Here is a 15671-nt window from a genome sequence, read left to right as displayed (position 1 = left end):
CACTCGATGAGTTACTTGCGTCACGAATGGCTCATGTATCAACACTCGAGGAGTTACGGTCGTCACGAATGACTGATGTATCAACACTCGAGGAGTTACGGTCGTCACGAATAACTGGTGTATCAACACTCGAGGGATTACTTGCGTCACAAATTACTCGTGAATCACACCGAGCAGTTACTTGCGTCACAAATGACTGGTGTATCAACACTCGAGGAGTTACTTGCGTCACGAATGACTGATGTATCAACACTCGAGGAGTTACGCTCGTCACGAATGACTTGTGTATCAACACTCGAGGAGTAACGCTCGTCACGAATAACTGGTGTATCAACACTCGAGGAGTTACGCTCGTCACGAATGACTGATGTATCAACACTCGAGGAGTTACACTAGTCACGAATAACGAGTGAAGATGAATGACGATAAAGTTTGCAGAATAAACATAGTTTAAATGGAATTAAAATCATAGATTATAGCGAAGTAATATATTCTGTCTCTAGTGCTTTACGTGGGCCGTCCGTGGCAGCGTGGTTTAAGTTGTTGTATTAAAACGAACTGCACCTCTCTGCCAGGGACTTAAGATTATTTCATGTGTGGAATCTAACAAGCTGCTCGTGTCTGAACTAACACACGTAGCATTCTCAAACAGTAAAGCTGGAAGAGTGCCATATGACAATTTAGTGTCGGTGATTTAAAATATATCTATTACTTTAGTGTGTTACCTATATAGCAATATCGAATGTGTTTAACAGATGATAATTCCTACAATAAATGAACAAAATGATATACATGTATTATGTTAAATGGTATTGACTAAGATAATTTAAAATATATTTTATTCTTTCTGTAAGTAATACTTGTACATTTCTAATTTGTTTTCTTAAGAATTAAGAAACCCTTTGTTTATTCAATACATCGTTTATTTTACCATACCGTTGATATCCCTTATGTAAAATGTCCAATACTTTATTGAGTATTAAAATAGGTTGTTCGTACTAGTATGTTAAATTCAATGTGATTGTCAAATTTCATCTTTCTTTTTCAGTAGGCCTACCGGCATGTCATTTATTAGATCCTTTAAATAAGGTTGACTACATTTAGAATCGTCATAGTTTATATATCGTGTGAATTTAATGTAACGGAGATAATTACTGATTTGACAAAAGTTATCTGCATTTTTTTTTAGTGGTGTTGTCTCCCTTTATGCATACATCATGTACATGGAAAATACAAAAAATAATAATACATTTAGTCATTTATATGAACAGCTGTTTAAGAGATAGCGAAAGTACACGAATAATAAACATTTCAGTAATCAATACTTTTACATGTATATTTAAACACCGAGAAATGTTGGATAAAGTTTTAGAAAGTTACGTAAGTTAAATATATATAGCTTAATAGGTTTTTCATTAAATGTCAATTTATTTTCCTTATAGGATTTATTTTAAGTGTGAGGTTTTAAAAAACCCAACTTATTTAACTCAATGACAAAACAGACGATTGAAGTTAAACTGTCTTAAATTCCTTATTTAAAGTAAATAGTCTTTGCATATGTATTGTATATTTTCATATACATGTATATGAAACAAATAGCATTATTGTTTAATTCAGTTTCAATTTCATTTTCCGAGATATCTGCTCTAGTTATTTTATCTGTTTGTGTAAAACGGTATTAATCATAAATAATACATGACTAACATTACATTGTTACATGAAACTGTTTAAGGTGTACTATTACACTACTGTATATCACAACACTAATATTTGTCATCTGATACATTGATAAAAATAAACCGTGCAGTTTTAAAATATTTACTTCCTTTTTAGCGTTCATTAGACAATCTAACCAATGTAAAACACAGCTAAATGTGAACGCGATCTGATATGGAATGTTTACGTATGTACCACATAGCTCCGTAAAACGTATTACAAGTAGAGATGTCCGGACAATGGCACCAGTAAACTGTTTAAAGTGTAAGCAGCTGTGTGTCAAACCACTACAACTTCCGGGATGTGGTCATGTTTTCTGCAAGAAGTGTTTAAACGAGTATTTCAACTCCCTGAGTTCATGGACGGACGAGCCTGACTATTTTCCGTGTCCAGAATGTGGAGGAAAAGTCGTCAAGCCAGATTTACCTATTTCTAAATGGACTAAACAGTTTAGAATTTATAAGACAGCAAGATTTTTTACAAATGGTTCTGACGCATTACAAGATGAGGATAAAGAAACCGGAAGTGATTCTGTTACGTCGAGGAATATCCGAATGACAACAGGACATAGAGATGTAAAGAAATCTACATTTTATACCAGATCTAAATCTTTATGTTCCCAGGGACAGGTTTCGAGTAAACAGGAGGACGAAGATAAAGGAAGCGACGATGTTAGAATCAGAACCGCATCCAGTTTTAAACATCGGAGTTTTCACAGGACAGCTATGAGATTATCAATGTTCAGTTTCGAGAAAGCTTTTGAGAGCAAGATTAGCTCGGACAAGAATGATTGTGTTTATTTTGGTGGAGATACAATGCATAACGGGAACCTGTTGTTGTCTGATTGGCTAAATTTAACTGTCAAAATGTTCGAACCTTCGGGTCAATTTGTGTGCAAAATAAAGGTAAGTGCCCTACATTAGTTCTGGCATCCAAAACTTTATAAGCCACTTTTCCTGTCACAGTATAAAAACGGGTACGCTGAAGACCTTAAGCTATCCCTACATATACTTCATAAAAAATTCATCTTCTTAAGCTTAGATCTGAACATCCTCATTCTTTCAAAGTACATACATCTACATGTTCGGTGACGGCATGGCCGAGTGGTTAACGCGTCAGACTAGTATTGCTGCGTGGGTTCAAACCCGTCTGGGGCAAGTCTTCCATGACTCATTGTTTAGTACTGGTTGGTTCCAGGAACGGATTCGAGAGAATAAGCTTATAATTTCCAACACAATCGAACTAAAATAAAAGGGAACTATAAGCTAATTCATTGGTCAGTCATTGTTGCAGAGTTTAAATTGTTGTTTTTTTTGAAGTCTTAAGTTTGATATGTCATAAAATACTGCTGATGTAAATTAAAAAAAAATATGTTAAAAATAATTATATTCCTTTATAATCATTATGATACTTGACAACTTTAATACGCTGTGATGTGTTTGAACTACATTCAATTAATATACGTTAAATACATAGCTTGACGAGGCGCCATTAGATGTGACAGATGCTGGTAAAGACATGATTGTGGTCAGTTTTGGAAGTAGGTCAAATATGGTGTTATTTCTAAAATATAAAGAGTCAGAGGAGGAAAAACTGAAGCTAATGGGTGGGAACAAACTCCCGGGATATTTATACAGCACGACAAGGTAATGAATAAAGATCACACGTTTGTTTCCTTCTTGAATAGTTCTTAGAAAATTTCGCGGCTTTCTACTGTTTTTAAATATACCAATTGTTTTAATGCCATGTGAAATCCGTCTTTCAAATGCCAAGCTATGAGAATGCCACGGGTATTCGTGTTTTGGCCACGTGATATTAAATGAAATGATTTGTGTATGATGTGACTAATCTGTCATACTAAATGAGTTCTACTGAGGTCAAAAAGCCTAAAATATTCTTACACACTTAAAATGGAAAAAGCTGCAAAGGATAATAACTAAATATACTCAGCTTTAATTGAATATCGATTTTTAGGCCTATGCTTGATTCGAGTGAAAGTGTTACAACGCTTTCATTTTGGATGATCTGAAAATGTGCACATATGTTATTGGTGCAAACCTACATTAAAGGGTGCACAAATCTCGGAAGAGAAGGTTACCTAAGAGATTCATTAACATGATTTTGAATATCACTTTGATTAACAACGAACGGTTGTGCTTCCAAAATAATTCGCATACCAAATATCCAAATTATGTCCTCTCACATCGTAGTTAAATCGTACAATTGGTTTGTGTTTTAACTACAGAAGTTGCCTTAATGGTGTCGCGTATAAGTGAGCAATTTAATATTTTAAACGTTGAAAGAGGAGCGGGATAAATGAATAAATTAATGTATGCTTAAAAATGTCTTTATAGTATCTCAAGTTTCTTAATCATAGTTGAGAAATATTGTTCTGGATAAACACCGTGTATATTCAGTAACGCAGGATTATGTAAATAACGCAGTAACGCAGGATTATGTAAATAACGCAGGAAAAGTGCAAAAGTAACGCAGAATTGTGCAATTAAGAATTATGTGGTCGAAACGAGCACCACGGAAAGTTAATGAACCAATAATTTTGTGTATATCAAATTGAAAGAAATCAATAAGGCATACGGTTGCTTTACCTTATATTTTAACCTTATATTTTAAACCGCATCAAAATGTTTCCATGAAAGCGACTTTTGTATGTGATTCTTTTGTGAACTAAATATATTCCGTATGCGCTAAATCATTTCTTTTTATTTTGTTTATGATAAATATTTTGGTCCCTTTACTTACCTATTACTCGTTTTACCAATGATAACGATTTACGTTATTTGCACATTCCCGCGTTACTAGATCATGTAGATATACACTGTGATAAGTTTAATTTAAGTACTGAATTTCACTTTTCAAAAATAATTATCTTATAAAAAGTTCAAGGAAGTGGTTGTAAATTGAGGTTAGAATTGATACAGAAAATTATATATTTTACATTCAGTCAATGTTTATCTACTTTAAAAAAAGGTACGAGGGCACGTGCATAGGAATATTTGAAAAAGATGGGTGTAAAAGTTGTTCCATTGTTGAAGTTACCATAGGAAAATCTGGTAAAAAACCAGGCGCTCCAAGAGAAAGTGTGAAAGATTTTATAAATCCCGAGAAGAACTTTGAACTGTCATCAGAAAGTGGAATTTGTTACAATCACAATGACAGGCGACTGTATGTCACTAGTAGAAGAAAACTCCTATGCTTCCGAAAAGGTCATTTGATTTACATGTGTATATGATTAGTTACGTTGTCATACTTATATACCGGTTTTTATAAAGGCTCATATATTAAACATTTTGTTTACATTGTAATGTATTTTATTATGTTGAATTTTTTTTTTAAGTTTTTTGTACATGTATCAACACTTTCACAACGATGGCTACTTATGAAATAAATTGATTCAAATTTCGATATTTCTTAATCAAATATAAACTGATCTGAACCTAAAGCCGAAGTCAAAACCATAGCATACGTTTTCTAACTTATTTTCTATTTTTATTCTTTTTGTATTCAGACAGAAGACTTATATTTAGAGAAAGTTATCACAGAACAGAAACAGATTTGTATATTCTAGGATCAGTGACATGTGATGAAAGGGGCGTGGTCTATATAGCTTCTGACTCATGTATCTTACGTGTATCTAAAGATGGCGCCCTGATATCAGTGTTAGAATCGCCAGAAGATCCCTACCATATACTTACCAGACATGATCAACGTAAACTTGTTGTTCTTAGCAAACAAAGCGAAGTCTTATTCTTTAATATCGAAAAGAAGAAAAAAATTACATTGAGCTCATAGTAGAATCGCTATGGTACAATTCTTCACAAACATTCTATAATGAAAATGGAGTAATTTAAATGTATTTCATCCATGACAAACCTAGTGATACAAATTTGAACAGGAAAACAAAACGTTTTGTAAAGAAGCGAAGTGAATTTTTATGTGTCGATAAAAGAACGAAACGTATGCTACTGTCAAATATGTTCATGCTTATTGATAAACTTAAACGTTTAGATTATATTCAGGTTAATATATTTGCTTGATAACACGCTATATTGCTAGGTATTCAGTTATAAATATTGTTGTTTGATATTACATAAAATAATTAAGAGATAATACACTTGATATCATCATATTACATCCAAGGTATACTTCAGTACATAGATAAAAGCATGTGTGCGTGGAGGTATTAATTGGACTTTATTTGAAGTTAATTAAGAACCCAACCCATGTATCTGCTTTTTGCAACAATATAATGACATCTAATTTATACATAGAGTTTTCTAGTGTCAACAAGCAATATAGTTTTCGTTATTCCTGATCACTCATACATGTTGTATGAAATAAACATGCAAATGTAATGATATTATTCAGGCAGTATTAAGCATATTTCTAAAGTAAAGTTTAACCATTTTATCATAGCAATTAAAAGGCTGTCGTGAGAACGTATATAACGTTGTCAGTTAACAAAAATGCCTTTGTATCCCGTACGAATGTTTCATTTAGAATTTGGGCGTTTTTAAATAAAATCACATAAAATTGTCAAAAGATTCTACAAAATTGCATTTTATATGTAAAACATGTATATAGAAAATATATTTACAATTGGACTGTAGTCTATTTATAAAAACATAATTATGTCATAAATAGTTATATACATAAGTGCATGACTTTCTTTATCAATAAAACATAATTTTTCCACCTTAAAATGACATTGACAAGGAACAATTACTATCTTTCAAGTTCTGATTTGTCATGTATATTGTTCATATAAATCAGGGGATATTATGTTATTAATCGGACGAAAGTTCAGATTGATCTTATGTTAAATTGTTACGTTATTTTGTACAACCTAATCTATATAGACAATCAACATGCATATACAATGTATTTACAAGTATCGTTCTTGTGTAGATAACGTGGTTACTCTCATTTAACGTTAAGACATAAGGGGATAATGGGCAGCACGCAGATTTTAATATTGAACAGAATTAACGAAATTGTAGAGTCAAAACTTTCGCAATATTGTATTGTGTAACAATCGACCAAACATTCATAATGAAATTTGCAATTAGAATTATGAGCTATTAGAATGCTCTCAGGAACATCTAACATAAAGTGTTTTATAGTTATGCTCACTGTCGAGGCCATGCTATCCACTAGTGGCGTGATTGGTAATCAAACAACTAGACGACAAAGATAAACAATATGACAAGACGAAAGATGTGTTGATAATAAAGCTTTCCGTATAAGAGCACTGACGACTACCGACCTTCAACAATTTTTCGGCAAGTTTATTGATCAATGTCCCGAACTAGGGACAATATCTATTCGCCTTCACTCCAACAGTCTGAAAGATTCACGTCCTCAAAAGGTCTTGCCGTTGTCAATAAGGCATATTTATTACTGTTGGACATGCTGCAGGAAGTTGTGACGGTAGATAACCAGTGATCTCAAGTGATTTTCAGTGACTAATCCAGATTCAGCTTATACACTTTCATGATTGTTAAGTGTTTGAAGTTTTTACAGACGCTGCTTTGGGTTGTCAACGACCGATAAAGGGATGGGTCCGGTACGGCATCAATATGACTACCTGAACACAGCTATATATCAGCCTTGGCAGAGTGGCTAGCCAGTATTACCATGACAACATGTTTGTTCCGCTTGTTGTCCAGTTTCCTCAATGCCATGGCCAAGGCTTCATCTTTCAGGCTGATAACGCTAGGGCCAATAGTGCAAGACTTGTCACCGAGTCTCCAGAAGAACAATATATCCGTACTTTACCATGACCGGAGATGGGCTCGGTCATAAATATTGAACATTAATTGCATCTTCTCAGTCCTTTTCGTCAAACTTCGGATAAAAATACACAGAACAGATACGGCATTTCGGTCTAACGTACACTTGTTAAAAAAAAGTAATTTAATGCTTCGAGTTGTCCAATATATCGAGTAAAAGTTAATCTAAATTAAGTAAATTTATAGATATAAAAGTAAACCGCACAATATTTTTATAGTTGTAGAGAAGAGGTACAGCGCCATTGACAATTGAAAGGATTATATGATCAATCACAACGGTGACCTTCCCGTCCTGAAATCGAACCCGGGTCGCCTGATCCACATTCCAACGCTTAACCCATTGAGCTGAACGGACCGTTTCTCTACCACTGTGTTAAGTGTTAAAAATTTTCTTTCAATACTTTATATATTATAAAGTGAGATAATTCAAAACCTGATTAATGTAGTTATTGTTCTACAACACTGCATTTCCTCCCCTTATGTCTATAGGAGGATGAGCTATACTCCATACTGATTGAAGGAGGGATAAGTTGTAATTATATATATATATTTGCTTTGTTTTTGTTTTTTTTGGGGGGGGGGGGCGCATTAAAATCAAAGAAAGGGAAACTAGTCCATGAAAGTGGTTAACATATTTTGTATAACTGATCCCCTGCTGCATAAGTTAGTTCAAGAAGAGAGCCATATTCCATTGCGTAAGTCCATAATTAATCAATAGATAATTGGGTCATATTCAATGATATAAGAAGTTTTAATTTTACAACTTTAAGAGTAAAAGAGTTAACAGTTAAGGGAAGTTTGCCGTGAAGCAAAAAATACTATTGCTTCAAATGGATTTGGACTTTTAAAGCAAAATCTTAATAAATGCGAGATCTGCACAAGCAAAATATAGGAGTATAATGAATTAACTAATGTGTATGTATCAATATAGAAACTCATTGGAACAGTTTTTATCACTGATGTCTATGACATGTTGTCTTGCTATGGTGAACATTTGTGCCAAATTATTTCAATATCCCCTTGGACTAGACATGAAATACACCCCAATCAGAGCTCACTAATCATCAAATATCAATGTTCAATACAATGTATGCTCCCATGCAATATCTACCAAAGATGCATTGGGTTTTTACTTCATTCATCAAAATCTATTGGCATTGTAATTTCTGGGAAGAGGGTTTTTCAAAAATAACATATTTATTGACTTATTTAAGCTCTCACGTTAACTTCTCTTGTTTCGGACAAGAAATTCTACATAACAAGAAACCAACAAAGAACAATATGCCATCACAAAAACTCGCATGGGAGTACAATGTGCTCAGGTGAGCTAAAAAAAGTTTGAACCAAAGTCCAAAAAAATAAATAGAAGGAAGTAATTATTGATAACAAGATATGTTTCTAAAGCACGTATGCCCCCCCCCCCCCCTATCGGCAGCCAATAAGTCATGTGACCAGGTTACTGTGACTAACTTTTGACCTAGTGACCAAAAAAATCGATAGGGATTACTGGTCATGACTAATCACTGGGTCATTGTGACCGTGAAGGCTGTGTGCAGCAATTTTATGACAAAGTTATCACAAATCTTGCCAAATAATATATGCATAAACTGTATGAATCATGTAAGTCTCCTTAATGTCAGCCAATTTGTTATATTACATTTAACCTTGGAATGTGTATATCCAAAGCGTTTTTAGTATTAATAAAACATATCACCCAAGGCAACTTCAGTTGTTAAGTTATTGATCAGAAATCATTTTCACGTACAAGGTCAATGTGACTTTGACCCTTAAATCAGTAGGGGTTATCTACTGGCCAAGACAATGCACCTGTGGTTTGAAGGTAAAAGACACACGAGTTGTCGAGATATTAATCAGAAACCGTATTTCCCTTTAAGGTCAATGTCATCTGGACTTCTAACTCTAAAAAATCAACTGAGGTCATCTTCTGACCAAAAGCAATGCATTTGTATAGTTTGAAGGTCAATGGTCTATGGGCTGTCGAGTCATTGATAGGAAACTGTTCTGATTTACAGTCAATGTGACTTTAACCTTTGACCCCAAAATAAATAGGGGTCATCTACTGGCCAAGACCAATGCACATATGCAATTGGAGGGCCAAGGCCCATGGGTTGTCAAGTTATTGATTGAAAACCATTTTTACCTACAACGTCAAAATGGCCTGTACTCTTGACCGCAAAATCATAGTGGTCATCTTCTTGCCAAGGCAATACACCTACAAAGTTGGATACCCAACAGCACATAGGTTGTCAAGTTATTGATCAGAAATAGTTTTTACCATCAACGTCAATATGACCTTGACCCCAAAATCAATAGGGGTCATCTACTGGCCAAGTCCAATTTAGTTGAGGACGAAGGGCCCATGGGTTGACAAGTTATTGATCGCAGTTTTTACCTACAAGGTCAATTTGACCTTGACCCCGTGACTCCATAATAGATAGGGGTCATTCACTTGCCAAGATCAATGCAAGGTCAAAGTCCCATGAGTTGTTGATCTTTTAATTGGATCCCATTTTGACATTCCTTGAGCGTAAGACCCCAAAAAACAATAGGGGTCATCTTCAGGTCATGAACAATCCCCATACCAAGTTTGAGGTTCCTAGGCCTAAGCGTTCTTTAGTTATTGATTGGAAACCAACTGACCAAAAGACTGACAGACAAATGCAAAGCAAAATACACCATTTCTGGGGGGGGGGGGGGGGATTTTTAAACGTTAAGTTTAAATGAAAAATTAAATATGAAGAAAATTCAAAGTGCTTAACCACTTTATCAGGGTATGGCCCATTCTTTTGGCCCAACCTTTTTGTATATTGTGAAATTATGTTGAAGTAAAAGATTATATGTATATTTATACAATAATTATGCAATATAATGTAATAAACTTTAACATAGGGCTTTTTAATGGAAACAGGTAAAAATACACAACAAATAGCTTTATGTATTTTTGTGTTTTAATGACATAAAACTATAAATGCATGTACATATTTACAACATTTTTTTTTCAGAGAAATCAATAGACATTATATTAACTTATTGAAACACAAGTACCAGACATGAAATATTTCTTAGCCCCAAAGCAGTGGGGAAAACAAACAACAATATGCAACTTGTTTACAAAGCCACAAAATCAATGGAGCGAAATATCATATATTTCATAGCAAGTTATACAAATTATTAGTTGCCATCGTTATGAAATGAGCTTACATATTTAGGAAACAGATAAAAAAAACCATATTAAATCACATCAGGTAGAAAATGTCAACAAAATGCATGTACATCCTTCAATCATCAACATAATTACGGTAATTACCTCATGATTATAAGACATTCTTTAATTCAGAAACAATGTTTCATATCTTTCTTACAGATAAAAGTTAACATAAAGTAAAAACATATTTAAAATATGTTAGATACAACAAACAAAATATAAAATTGACACACTGATGTGTGAACTGGAAATATTTTTTAAGAATGTCCAAAAATGTATTGTTTAATGCCTTAAACTCAAAAAAAAAATAAAAAAAAATAAATAAAAACAAGAGGGCCATGATGGCCCTGAGGTCGCTCACCTGTATATAGGCCCCCCCACCCCCCCCCCCCCAAACGTTGCAGGGCCAATTTAACCCAAGGGCTTTTATTTGCACAAACTTGGTAGAATAATAAGATGTTTTATGCTAAACATCTAAGCTCTTGCTCATTGGACTTTTTAAAAGAAGATTTTTTTTAAAGTTTTTACTATACACATATAGTTAAAAACAATGACACCCCTGGGGCCGGGCCAGTTTTGACCCCAGGGCTTTTATTTGAACAAACTTTAGAGACACTTACTAGAAGATGTTTCATGCTAAATATCTAAACTCTAGCTATTTGGGTTTTTTCAAAGAAGATTTTAAGTTTTTGCTATACACATATAAAGAAAATCAATGCACATATAAAGAAAATCAATGACCCCCGGCGCTGGGCCAATTTTGACCCCAGGTCTTTTATTTGAACAAACTTTGTAGACACTCACTAAAAGATGTTTCATGCTTAATATCTTAACTCTAGCTATTTGGGTTTTTTCAAAGAAGATTTTTTAAGTTTTTGCTATACACATATAAGGAAAATCAATGACCCCCGGGGCGGTGCCAATTTTGACCCCAGGGCTTTTATTTGAACAAACTTGGTAGACACCTATTAGAACATGTTTGATGCTAAATATCTTAGCCATAGCTCTTTGAGTTCTTTAAAAGAAGATTTAAAAGAAGATTTTTTAAGTTTTTACTATATGCATATAGGGAAAATCAATGACCCCCCGGGGCGGGGCCAATTTTGACCCCGGGGCGGGGCCAATTTTGACCCCGGGGCGGGGCCAATTTTGACCCCAGGTCTTTTATTTGAACAAACTTGGTAGACACCATTAGAACATTTTTGATGCTCAATATCTTAGCTATAGCTCTTTGAGTTCTTTAAAAGAAGATTTTTTAAGTTTTTACTATATGCATATAGGGAAAATCAATGACCCCCCGGGGCGGGGCCAATTTTGACCCCAGGGCTTTTATTTGAACAAACTTGGTAGACACTCACTAGAAGATGTTTCATGCCATATATCTAAGCTCTAGCTCTTATGATTTTTTAAAAGAAGATATTTAAAGTTTTTTCTTTTGGTTGCCATGGCAACCAGAGTTCTGCAGGGAATTAAATTCTTTGAACAATTTTTAAAGGTGACCACCAAAGGAACATTCCTGTGAAGTTTGGATGAAATTGGCTTAGTGGTTTATGAGGAGATGTCATTTAAAGTAAAAGTTTACGGACGGACGGACGCCGGACAGACGCCGGACGAAAAGCGATCACAAAAGCTCACCCTGTCACTTTGTGACAGGTGAGCTAAAAATTAAATAAAAAAAACAACAACAAATGTTAGTAAAGTGGACTACAGAGAAACACTGTAAATTAATATTTTTATTATGTTCAATAAGCCTTCTGTTCATCAGGAAATATAGACTGAAGTATTAGACCAAAGTAGACCAAATATTTAATGTAAAAAGAGAAAAAAATAAATAAGAAAAGCAACAACTTATAAGAAACCTCTAGTATCGGATTATCAACATCGATAGGACCTGTTCATCATTTATACCATGAATTAAACAATTATACACTCGTTGATTTTACTTCTTAATAATTTAATACCGAGATAATCTAGTATTTGAAAAGACAATCTATTCATGTCCTTAATGTAAGGAAATAATTTATGACATGATTGTATCATCTACAAACTGAAGCAGTTAGTCTTTTATTTTCACTCCTAGTAAAACCAAGATAAAACACAGTGATAGAATTCACTTTATTTTGAGAATATCTTTATAATGTAGATTGTTTCCAGCAAGACTGATTATGTTCAAGGAATATCATAAAACACCAACGCCATGTATGTACTCAATTGCTAGTACATGTATATATCATATATTTTTGATGAACTATTGTCTCTTTAGTTCTGAAAAACAAAAATAAAGGAAAATTAGTATCACTGATAGTGAAAATAAGGCATGAATAGGCAGCAGTGTAGAACCACTGATTTATGTTAATTGCTCAAACATTAATATTAATGTTTTAAAGTGTATAAAGCTATAAATCTGTTGTCTGTACCTTACAAAGTTATTGATTGCATTTTTTTTTTACAAATTATAATTCAAGAATAACTGTATGAGAAGAAATGTGATTGTGAACTTCTCTTATTAAAAGCAAATGGCGTTCCAACATGTTGAACAAAGTCATTGCTAAACGGTGAAAAAAACTACTTATAATAGCAGCATAATATTTTGTTCTGTAACATTTTCATCTGTTAACATACCATAACATATTCATGTGTATTAAATAATAGAGTCATTCATTTTACAGATTTATCGAGAATCAACTATAACTTTATGGAAACAACATATCTACATGTACCTTCTACAAATGATTTAAAAATAGTTCATCATGTACAGCTAAACACGTTTAAAGTGACTTAAGCTATATCTCTGCTGAATGCAGTTTAGAAAAGTCTTGTTGGAGTTTTTTCTAAAAAAAAAGTTAATTCTAAAATATATGTTTGAAAGAAATAATTATGTTGGAAATTTTTTTTAGAGTGAATGGCGCATGCACAAAATCATTGCTGAGTGGTTCAAATCATTAAAACATCAGCATCATAAGTTTCATATGAGCCGCATCACAACAAAATCAACATAGTGCATTTGCGACCAGCATTGATTCAGACCAGCCTGCGCATCCGCGCAGTCTGATCAGGATCCATGCTGTTCGTTATCAGTTTCTCTACTTGTAATAGAGTTGGTAAGCGAACAGCATGGATCCTGATCAGACTGTGCGGATGCGCAGGCTGGTCTGGATCAATGCTGGTCGCAAAAGCACTATGTTGGTTTGGACGTGACGCAGCTCATATTTTGTTCCATAACATAATAATTCTGTTTACATACAATTACAGTATAATTATAATGTGTGTTAAATAACAGAGACATTCTTCTTCATATGAAAAGAAAACTGTATCAACTTGCTTGTGATTTTCATGTACATTTTAGGTATGGGGGCAGGATAGAACAAAGTGATTCCTATATGTAGCAACCCTATAACTATAGGAGTATAACAAAACCAGCTTACTTCCTGTTATTACTTTTTTCACATCAATTTTGACTGGCCTGTTCCTCTTCTAACCTTGCCTGTTCCTTTTCTAACCTTTTTTCTGTAAATGATAAAAAATAGCTGATGATTTTATATGAATATACATATGTATTCTGTTTTAAAGTCAGAGGAAAATAAAACATCAATTTGCCTAGATAGTCTTCATTTCAACTATGTATAAGGCTTGATTTGTGGTTGTTTTATTTGGTTATCAAACAAATTTATACATAATTACATAATTATCCATTTCCCCACTTAAACTTTTTACAATTAGTCATTAACATGTGTTTGTAAGTGCCGCCAACTCAGTACTTCACAATTATTGCCTTGTTTCACCTTGCAATTAATCTGTTTATCTTAAAATTCTCATCAATCTTTCTACAACTGTCTGAAAGCTGTGGATTATTGAATTTTACTGGACAATTTTCTAAAATAAACAAACAAACAAGAGCTGTCAATAGGACAACAGTTTGACTCTTGTCAGTGCTTGGTAGTAAAACAAAGAACCTGAATAATGCAAGAATAAACAAAGAGGAAAATTTCGTTCACAAATATACAAATAATGAACATGACAGTTATGAGTTTTGAATATTGACCAAAGAATTTATGTTCACCGAGGGCCTTATTCAATTCAAAATCTATGCCAGAGTAAGTTATGGGTCTTGGAAAATGACCTTGTATTGTAATTCTAAAATCAATTAGTAATTCTTTTGAAAGATTAGTGCTGCAAGCTAAACTTAAGCCGTATATTATCTAAATTCAAAAAGGGCCATAATTGAGTCAAAATCCATGTCAGAGTTATGGGGCTTGGACAATGACCTCCAATTATGATTCCAAAGAGGTATATCTAGAATTATGTGAAAACATTCAATTGTTACGAAGATTGATGTTGCAAGAAAACTTGAACAAGGGCCATAATCATGTCAAAATCAATGTAGGAGTTATGGACCTTGGATATTAATGACCTCCAATTATGATCCTGCAGACACATATTACGTTTTAAGTCATTTCTAAGATTAATGTTTCAAACAACATTTTAACCAAGAATGTCCCAATTTCAAAATGGGACTTAAATTTATTCAAAATAATAAAAAAAACTACAGCCGGAAATTGACCCAAAAGCCTTCTGATGCAATAATGACACAGGTGCACTGCATGTTTTAATGGTGAGCCAGGGGCAAAAAATCCTTCCTTGTAGAGGCCGAATATAGGCAGCTTCTCAACCAAACTAGCCTCTTTTTCCCACAGTTTGGTCCTCAAAATTCCCCAGTCTTCAAATTTCCCATAGAATTTAGAACAAAATTAAATGATGGTGTTGAATTAAGGTTGTTTATTATTAGTATTTCCCAGTGCTTTTTGCTTTCCTATTTGAATAACTTGTTAAAATTTTGTGTTAAATTTTAGTCCCCCTTTCCCAAAGTATGCCAAAATGCCTGCAGGACAGTGCGGACCGTGAGACAGGGCGGACCGTGA

At 33.7% G+C, this 15671-nt stretch overlaps 1 protein-coding gene across 2 annotated transcripts; it reads left to right on the top strand.

The window, feature by feature from the left end:
- The first annotated feature begins 1250 nt into the window (after positions 1-1250).
- On the top strand, positions 1251-6338 carry LOC132743855 (uncharacterized). 2 transcript variants are annotated; one of them, XM_060732429.1, is made up of 5 exons: positions 1251-1380; positions 1834-2621; positions 3193-3362; positions 4705-4940; positions 5243-6338. In XM_060732429.1, the coding sequence occupies exons 2-5, from the start codon at positions 1896-1898 to the stop codon at positions 5524-5526; spliced, it is 1416 nt and encodes a 471-aa protein (XP_060588412.1). In that variant the 5' UTR covers positions 1251-1380; positions 1834-1895; the 3' UTR covers positions 5527-6338. The 2 variants fall into 2 exon arrangements, with proteins under 2 accessions (XP_060588412.1, XP_060588411.1); XM_060732428.1 differs by lacking the exon at positions 1251-1380 and having other exon boundaries at positions 1662-2621.
- Positions 6339-15671: the final 9333 nt, after the last annotated feature.

Source organism: Ruditapes philippinarum, unplaced genomic scaffold, assembly GCF_026571515.1.
Source record: "Ruditapes philippinarum isolate M1 unplaced genomic scaffold, ASM2657151v2 ctg104_1_1_1_1, whole genome shotgun sequence".
NCBI lineage: Eukaryota > Metazoa > Mollusca > Bivalvia > Venerida > Veneridae > Ruditapes > Ruditapes philippinarum.
This window is presented reverse-complemented; position numbering and strand designations above follow the sequence as displayed.

What these genes read in the sequence shown, in the direction of transcription:
- LOC132743855 (XM_060732429.1), top strand. Translation starts at nt 1,896, where the DNA reads ATGTTTACGTATGTACCACATAGCTCCGTAAAACGTATTACAAGTAGA. An exon ending in TATTTATACAGCACGACAAG is followed by an intron (nt 3,363 to 4,704) that starts GTAATGAATAAA and finishes CTTTAAAAAAAG; the next exon opens with GTACGAGGGCACGTGCATAG. An exon ending in ACTCCTATGCTTCCGAAAAG is followed by an intron (nt 4,941 to 5,242) that starts GTCATTTGATTT and finishes TTTTGTATTCAG; the next exon opens with ACAGAAGACTTATATTTAGA.